Source organism: Notechis scutatus, chromosome 2 (assembly GCF_049901735.1).
Source record: "Notechis scutatus isolate UNSWTSFEM ecotype Mainland chromosome 2, rNotScu1.2, whole genome shotgun sequence".
Lineage (NCBI taxonomy): Eukaryota > Metazoa > Chordata > Lepidosauria > Squamata > Elapidae > Notechis > Notechis scutatus.
This window is the reverse complement of record NC_142010.1, coordinates 219,586,512-219,596,154: the sequence shown is the minus strand read 5'-3', so window position 1 is coordinate 219,596,154 and position 9,643 is coordinate 219,586,512. Positions and strand designations below refer to the sequence as shown.

General features: G+C 40.9%; 1 protein-coding gene across 1 annotated transcript in view; it reads left to right on the top strand.

Moving 5' to 3' along the window:
* The first annotated feature begins 5,553 nt into the window (after nucleotides 1-5,553).
* Nucleotides 5,554-9,643, top strand: part of MAN2A1 (mannosidase alpha class 2A member 1) — a 61,919-nt gene continuing 57,829 nt past the window's right edge. The window contains exon 1 of the mRNA XM_026673095.2: nucleotides 5,554-7,393. Coding sequence (XP_026528880.2) covers nucleotides 7,259-7,393 — 135 coding nt within the window. The 5' untranslated portion in view covers nucleotides 5,554-7,258. The remainder of the gene's footprint in view (nucleotides 7,394-9,643) is intronic.

The window sequence follows — 9,643 nt, the reverse complement described above, 5'->3', positions numbered from 1 at the left end:
TTCCTCCTAAATATGGCTAACTTCGACATTATATTTGTCTGTGAAACATGGCTCAATGCATCTCTCCCCGACTCCATTACCACAGTAAGAGACTATCATGTTTACCGATCAGATCGTGAAAATCGTTGAGGAGGTGGTGTTGCTATATTCTATAAAAAATCCTTACATCTAAAAAATATCCAAGTTACCCAGGAGCTTGCCCTTCCTGAAACCATCATCTGTGAACTATCCTCAAATATCACAATTCGATTCTTACTATGTTACAGAGCACCTGATTATGACATCGAACATGTAAACAAGCTAAATACATTACTAACATGGGCTGCATCCTGCCCATACCCTTTTATCCTTCTTGGTGATTTCAATCTACCTCATATTGACTGGACCCTAAATGATTGTACAACTGAAATCATACACACAACCTTCTACAATGCTATTACAAATCTGGGACTGGAACAACTAGTAATCAACAACACTAGACTAAACAACTGCCTCAATCTCATCTTCTGCAACAGTTTGAACTTAATTTACAGAATACAAACTAAAGAACCCTTTTCCAGTAGTGACCACAATATGATTGACTTTTGTCTCAACATACGTCCACACAAAAATCACCACAATGATGTAATCCCCTATTGTAACTTCAAAAAAGGCAACTATGATCTTATAGACAACGATCTCTCATCCCTTGATTGGCAATCTCTATTCACTGGATGCAATACCGTTGAAGACCATTACAACATATTTTTACTTGAAGTCAAAAGAGTCATCAAACTATATGTTCCAACAACAACTCCCAAAACAAAACAAAAAAGCAGATTACCCATATCAATAAGGAAACTTCAATCCAAAAAGAGATCACTCTGGCGGAAAAACAAATCTGGTCACGTTGCCAATTTCAAAACCGATACAAAAATTTATGCCACCAGATAAAGACCAAATGCACCAATTATCACATTAAACAAGAGGAAAACCTTCTAAGCACCAATTCCACCCGTGCTTTTTACAATTTTGTAAACAACAAACTAAAAGACTCAAGGTCCATCCCTCCCTTGATAGGACCTGATGGTAAAGACTGCAACGACGACACCATTAAAGCCAACATCTTTAACACATTCTTCGGCTCAGTATTTGTAAACAGCAATGGATCATGCCCAGTATTTCCTAGCCGTACCACAGATAACAACAATGATCTAATACATATCGATTTCACAGAAGACAATGTCGAAAAATCACTACGCAATCTAAAACCATCTCTATCTATTGGACCGGATGGAATATGTGCCTACTTCTAAGAAAGCTATCCACTGCCATAGCCAAACCTCTAAGCATAATCTTTGAAAAATCTTTCAGGACCAGCTCCTTGCCTAACCTATGGTCACAAGCCACAGTCATCCCCATCTTCAAAAAGGGAGACCCAAGCCTAGTTGAAAATTACAGGCCAATCTCCTTATGATGCGTCACCTGTAAAGTCATGGAATCAATTATTAACCAATCCATCATCCTCCACTTAGAGACAAACAACCTACTCTCCAATAAACAATTTGGTTTCAGAAAAAAACTATCCTGTAATCTGCAACTCTTACACTGCAAAAACATATGGACGACACAACTCGACCAGGGCAAAGCAATAGACGCAATCTACATAGACTTCTGTAAAGCCTTTGATTCAGTGGTACACGACAAACTACTCCTAAAAATAAAATCCTATGGTATCTCTGGACAACTGAATAACTGGATAGAAGCATTCCTGTCAAACAGACAACAAATAGTCAAAATTGGGAGCGTCCTATCAAATCCAGTACCTGTCAATAGTGGTGTCCCCCAGGGCAGTGTTCTAGGACCAACTCTCTTCATACTCTACATAAACGACCTCTGTGATCATATTAAGAGCAATTGAGTTCTCTTCGCTGATGATGTAAAGCTGTTCAATACCACAGACAATACTGCTACCCTACAAAAAGATCTTGACTATGTATCTGAATGGTCAAACAAATGGCAACTTCAAATCTCAACAAATAAATGCTCTGTCTTACATATTGGCAAAAAAATCAGAAAATAAAATACAAGCTGAATAGTCAAGATCTTGTTGATGACCCAAGCTCTGTAAAGGACCTTGGAATATTCACCTCTAATGATCTAAGTGCTAGAGCCCACTGCAACTACATAGCCAAAAAGGCATTAAGAGTTGTTAACCTAATCCTACGTAGTTTTTCTCTGGTAATATCACACTACTAACCAGAGCATACAAAACATTTGCTAGACCAATACTCGAATACAGTTCATCAGTCTGGAACCCTCATTACGTATCTGATATTAGCACAATTGAGAAAGTCCAGAAATATTTCACAAGAAGAGTTCTCCACTCTTCTACTCGTTGTAGAATACCTTATGCCACCAGACTTGAAATTCTAAAACTAGAAAACCTTGAATTACACCGTCTTCGGTCTGACTTAAGCATGGTATATAAAATCATACATTGCAATGTCCTACCTGTCAATGAATACTTCAGCTTCAACCATAACAACACAAGAGCACACAATAGATACAAACTCAAAGTAAACCGCACCAAACTTGATTGCAGGAAATACGACTTCAGCAATAGAGTGGTCAATGTCTGGAATACTCTACCCGACTCTGTAGTCTCTTCCCCAAACACTTTAACCTTAGACTGTCTACTATTGACCTCACCCCTTTCCTAAGAGGTCTGTAGGGGGCGTGCATAAGCGCACCATCGTGCCTACCGTCCATCCTATTGTTTCTCTTATTCTTTTATTTTTCTTATATGTACCCATTTCATGTATTCACAACTATGTATACACTTATACTTATTATCTTGTAAACAATTGGCAAATCAAATAAATAAATAAATAAATAAAATCTGCGAAGCAGAATTTCCTATCTCTGAGTGATGGAAAATAACTTTGAAAATTACATTAAAACATTACATTAATGGAAGCATGATTTGTACAGAGCTGCTTATTAGAAGCAGGTTTGGAAGCATGTAAATGACAATCACATGGCTGTGGGATGCTACAATGGGCATAAATGTGTGTCATTTGTAAAGCTGATCATTGTATCTTTGAACAGTCACTAAATGAGTCAATCTATGAGGACTAGCTGTAATCTATATGAAATCTCTAGGAAATCCCTGCTTGCCTCAAACCTAGAGATTATCTTAGACAAATCTTCTCCAATGTGATAATACTTGTTTATATTTTTAACCTATTATATTTTTAGAAAGCAGAGGGAAGGCACCTACCAATGACAGAGAGGTAGCTGGGGTGGTTGGGAAGTTCAAAGTAAGGGGTTGCGCAATTACTACATACAACGTTGAGTATGAGTTTAGATGGTAGATTCAGCGATCCTACCCATGGAGTTCAGTCATACTGTACCTACTAAAAGGCTTCAGTGTACTTATAACGGAGTTTAAATTTACTGCAAACATTACAAGTAAAAATGTGTATCAGACTTCACTATTAGACTTACAGGTAAGCCCTCACTTACTGATCACCCATTCAATAACCATTCAAGTTGTGATGACACTGAAGGAGTGGTTCTTATACCAGTCCTGGAAGTTCTAGCCATCACATCACCTCCATGGTCATGCAATCTTGATTCAAGCACCTATCAACCAGCTTGATCTTACAATGGCTGCAATGTCCCATAGTCATCTTATTGCCACTTATGACCTTCCCTGTCAGCTTGCCACAAACTAAGTCAATGCAAATCAAGAGCAACCCACTGCTCCCCCCAGCCTCCCTACACTCATGTGGAGCTATACCCTGCTTCCCAACTGGCCTGCATTTTTGTGAAGTCGCAGCCTCTTTTCCTCAATCTCCCCTATGCTTCTCTGTTTTGTTTGGGTGGGGCAAAAATTATGTTTACACTAACAAGCATTGAGTACAAATGCTTTGTCATTGGGATACATATTTTGGAGCAACTCTTCCCGTATCCATTTAAGGATTTAAGAATGAAACTCTGACTTTGGGGTTTACTGATTAGACCGATAGATCATTATATAAATGGCTTGTTCATATTATTATGAAAAAGCAAAAAGTTGTGATTTGATGTTAATGCCTTATTTTACTATAACAGTCAATGCTTCTTTTTCTTTTTTTCTCTTTCTTCTCTTTCCTCATTTTTCTTTCTCCTTTTCTCCCTAATACTTTTCTATTTACTTTGTATTTTATATTTTGTAATACTTATAATTCAATAAAAATGGCTAACAGGGATTTATTTTTGTTATATACCTATGCTAAAATCTTTCATCCCTACTTTTGCTTCTTACTGATACTAGTGAGTCTTCTAAGAAATTAGTAAAAGTACAAGAGAGCAAGAGTGAGAGCGAGAGAAAGAGAGAAAGAGGGGTTGCGGCGAGAGAAAGACAGATTCTTGCAAAAGAGATAGCCCAGGTATCTTGCATCCACTTTGTGGCTTGGCCTTGCAAGATTAATATCAAGATATTAAAATACTTGCTGCAGACATATGTAAACAACTAAATTATAATTACTTTTTTTAAAAAATAAATTTTATTGTTTCCAAATTTTAAAAAACATAAAATAAAACGTTATACATTGTTATCAACACCGACATCTTTTACATTTCCTCACATTTTTCAGTATATGTATTTATTTATTACTTTACCATTGCATCTTTCTCTTACTATAAATCAATATCTTTTATCCTTACATCTCAATCTTCTCCATGGTATATTTACATATTTACATATTCCCTCATTCTTTTCCTAATTGGCATTTTCTTTTCTTTTTATTTCTAAACCACTCATACCAGGCATCCCAGGCCCTATAATAAATTGAATCTTCTCTGTCTTTTATTGTCATCGTTAGCCTGTCCATCTCTATACAATCCATTATTTTTTAAATAACCATGCCTTCCAGTGGAACCCTTTTTTCCTTCCAGAGTTGTGCGTACGAAATCCTTGCAGCTGTTAATATATGTAACATAATATATCTATCTGTTTTATTGCATTTTTGTGTTATAATACCTAATAAAAAAGTTTCCGGATTAAATTCAATTTTCTGATTCGTGATTTCTTCTATCCATTGTCTAATTGTATTCCAATATTTTTTCACTTGCTGGCATGTCCACCAGGTCTTTTTCTTTTCCACATTTCCAACAATTTGGGCCTGAGTTAAACATTTTTGCTGATCTAGCGGGAGGAAGGTGCCATCTGTAGAACATTTTGTATCGATTTTCCTTGTATGCTGTGGATGTAATTAGTTTGTAATTTGATCCCAGCTTTTAAGGAAACCTTCAATCACCAATCCCCACTCCCCCATGGGCCAAATTTTACATAGACTAGAGATATTGCTAGAAAAGTTTTTCTTCTGTATTGAGGAAGCCTTGTGAGGTAAGCCATCTACAGAAAGTCTGAGTATTCTTTGGTACACTGATCTTCTAAAGTGCACACGCATGCACACACACAAAACCCCCAACCCCAACCCACAATTTATGGTTAGAAAAAAGTTATTTGAGGGAGGCATGATCAAGCTGTATAAATCATTACCATAATTGCACAAGGTGGACAGAAAGATATTTATTCCTCTCAAAAAACTAAAGCAGGGGTCTTCCAATCATGGTAGCTAGAATACCACCTTAGGTACAAAAGAATTTATTTGCAGAGTCTAATTAATCAGAATTCACTACCACAAAATGGGATGATGAACCACTATAGTGATTTGATACGTTTGTGAAAAGGAGTCTACCAGGGCTACTACTTTTGAAAATTCAGTTTCCAAACACACCAAGTAACAGAGTAAAGGCAGTAAAAAAGGTGCTTACAAACACCACAGAGATATCTAGCATAGTCAGTGTGAGAAATGACAGACCAAGACGGGCTTTGGGCTGATTCAGCAGGCCTATCCTTATCTTCTTAAATCAATTTAGAGTGGGGCTGGAGCGAAGCTATAAGCTGTCACTGGCGAATATGTCAACATGTCAAATATAGAATGGTGGGTGTGTTATTATTATATTATTATTATCCTGAAGAAAAGAGAAAGAAAACGCCCCAATCTGTGTCCCATTGCTTGATAAAGAACGAGTAGGAGGAAACATCAGGCGTTAAGGGGACACCTTGTTCTATCTAGCCTGAAAATAGACGAGAAATGCCCGGGCCTTTGCGCCGCCCACATCTGCCGTGCAAACTCCAAAGTAGTAACAGCTGGGGGGAAAAAATACATCCAGAGAAATTGCAGCCGCAGCAACTGCTTCCTCCCCAGCCTTTCGAGTGTACAAAAGGGGTTTTCTGTCGCCCCGACACGCTTGCCAAACTCCTTTCTTGCACGATTTTGCGCTGGCCCGTCCGCAGGCACACACATGCCCCAAGCGTCGCTATGCCAACCCTCTCGAGTGTTGCGGGACCCGCTTCCTCACAAACGCATCCCGAGCTCTGTGGAAGCTTGTCCTAGTCACAAGACACTCAACAAAAGGAAGTCAAGAGAAGCAGCGGCGCCCATATACGAAAGCGAAGGCAATTATAGCCCTCGGCGCACGCCGCGCTCTAGCTAAGCGGCATTGGGAGGGGGGCGGAGGGGGTCTAACCGCAGAGCCTGTGCTCGCCCCTCGCTGGAGCTTTGCCGCCACTCAGGCGGCTGCAGCCTGAGGTTGCCGCCATAGCCGCGGTTGCTGTTGCTACGCGACGGGAGGGCGGGAAGGACGGGACGAGGCTCCTCCCCGTTTCCTTCCTCGCGCCGCCTTGTGGGTTTGTGGAACCGCTGCTTCTGGTTTCTTGCCGCCAGTCCTGCTCGGGGGAGGCGAGGGAAGCTGGCGCGGCAGGGTTGGCGGCCGGGGTTTCGGTGTGTCGCAAGCCCGGTCGGGTTTCCCTCTGCCGGGCCCCTCTCCATCCGCTCCGACGAAGCGCGAGGAGCGTCCGCACCCACTCCGGAAACTCCCGGGCGGATCTTACAAACGGGCTCTTTTCGCGGTCGCGGTTTGGTCGCCTTTTCGGCCGTCTAGTTCACCTCGAGCGGGGGGAGCTGAGCTGAGTTACGGCGGCGGCTGCATTCAGAGACGGGTTCGGGAGACCCTTTTGGTCCCGGCCCCGCTTGCAAACTGTCCGGCCCCGGGAGGAACTTTCGTCCTTCCAGCTACCCGCCGGGTAGGCAGCGGGGCCGGGACTTTTCACCAACGTGTCCAGAACTTGATTGTTGGAGCGGCCGTTGACGTTGGGCTGGTGCGCGTCGGAGAGCCGGCGGCGGGGCTGATCTCTTCGGCTTGTTTTCCGCCTGGCTTAGGGATGAAGCTGAGCCGGCAGTTCACGATATTCGGCAGCGCGATCTTCTGCGTGGTGATCTTCTCCCTCTACCTGATGCTGGATCGGAGCCACTTGGACAACCCCAAGAACCACCGCCGGGAAGGCTCCTTTCCCCAGGTGAGCGAGGGACGGGAGCCGCCGCGGAGCGGGGTGGTGAAAGAAAGCTTGGTGGGATGGAAAGGGAGGTTCGCCTGGCAAGCTGGGACGGTTCTGGGAAGGGGGGAGAAAATGCAGAGCGCTCCGGCTGTAAAAAGGGGGGAAAGTGGCGCGGATGACTCAAGCAGAGGAGGCATATTTTCAGAAAAGGAAGTGCGGGGGGTTGGGAAGTCTCCTTGCCTCGGAGCCGGGGAGAAAGGAAACGGTGAACCTCAAGCCTTTCCATCAAAGCAGGCTTGCTGGGCATGTACAGAAGCTTAAGCTTTCTTAGCTATTATCTTGATCGTTTCGGTTTAATGGTAGGGAGAGAGCGGAGAGCGACCGAGCAGCTCCCCTTTGAGCAGATTTTAAATGGAAGCTCAATTGTAGTTGTACTGGATAGATTTCACACGAGCCGGAGTCCAGTCCCGGAATTGGATTTTAAAGAACATACTTGCCCTAGTCCGGGACCCTATGCTTTTAAAATACTGTCTTTTGGTATATCTCCAGTAGTGACTACGGATGAAGACTTAAGGGTGGGGTTTCCAGAGAGGGGTCGCTCTGGTGCCCTGTAGGAAAAGAGTAGGCAAGGATAGGATGTTGGCTCTCAAGGTATAAGTCAGCTGCTTTATCAGGTGCTCTTTTCTTTCATGACTTTGAGATAGAACTTCTGTGAAGTGTACGTTTGCTTGACTATTAAATGAGTTTCACCACTGGTCATGGAGTATAAACTGCTCGGTTTTCTTTTCATGTTCTTACTTTGACTTGTGGATAGTGGAGTAACTGCTTTCCAACAAAAAGGCTACTTTCTTTTATGGCACGATATAATATTCAAATATGGTTGGTAAACTATATTTCTGGATTAATGGGTTTAATGAATAAACCCAGCCAATTGTGTTTTATTTATCACATAACTGTAGTTTAAGACGCTTTGAGGGCACACCCTGAATTCTTTGAGCAGCCTGTGTGATAGATGATGTGGAAGATTGGCCCAGACCTGAACTCAGCAGTTCAGTGAAAATAAAGTGTGAAACAACATCACTCTGATAATTAATTTGCAGTTAAGAAGTGGACAAAGTATGAAAGTTTTATGCTTTCTATAACTGTTTTGTTCTGTTCATAACAATAGAGTTGCATATGGCTAATTCTGCCAATTAATATTAGTGTAGTTTAGAAATTCTCCCTATGTTAGGAGAGGGAAAGGTAATTTATGGCATTGAGTTTCTACATTTTAAAAAAATATGCAATGATAGATTTGCTTGCTTTTGAACCAAGTCTGATATATCTGGTACACTTCCAAGTAGGATAAATAAAACTTCACATTTTAAATATTGTTTGGAACTGCCAAACTCTGGACTATTTAGCAAACTGTATATTAAAAAATGTATTATGCAGAGGAAGGATCATAGTTTGTCTAATTTTGTGATTCTAAAATTCCAAGTTCCTATTTTTTTAGGTTTACTTTAGATTTTTTTAAAAATTCTTTTATAAATAACACAAGCTGATTAAGATATTTCTTCCTCCTTTTTTTCTCACAACAACCCTGTGAAGTGAGTTGAACTGAAAGAGTGTGACTGGCCCAAAGTCACTCAGTAGGCTTTCATGCTCTGATGTAAAGCAGCACCCCCCCCAACCTTTCTGGCACCAGGGACCGGTTTTGGAAGAAAAAATGTCTTCCATGGACCAGGATGGGGGGAGGGGAATGATTTTGCATGCCACTTAGATCCTGTGCATGCACAGATGAAGCTTTGCTTGCTTATCTGCCACTTGCCCAGTACAGGTGTGTGAGGGGTTGTAAAGGAATCTTTCTTTTTCAAAGTAAAAAAAAAAAGCAATTTATTTAATATGTATTGCATCCTATGTTGGAGATCTCAAAGTGGTTTATATAAAAACAAATAAAATACATTAAATTCAAACAATGTAGAAGAACATTTAATAAGGTGTGTTCATTAAAAAGATAAGGCAGCACTGTCAGAACTCATGTACTCATATATGTAATACATCAGTTTTAAAATGAATAGGTGAGCTATAAACTGGTAAGTTTCACAGTGTTTAGTGCTTTATAGTAATGTGTTAGAAAGTTTTTATTCTTGTATTTTTGCAATGGAGTACATGTGAATTGAAGTTCTGTAAAAATGAGTTTGGAAACAAAAAGATTCAGGTTATTTTTGGGTGGGCGGTATATTTGTTTTCTATTTTGAAAGCCCTGTTACTTGATAGACTGGAAATGAT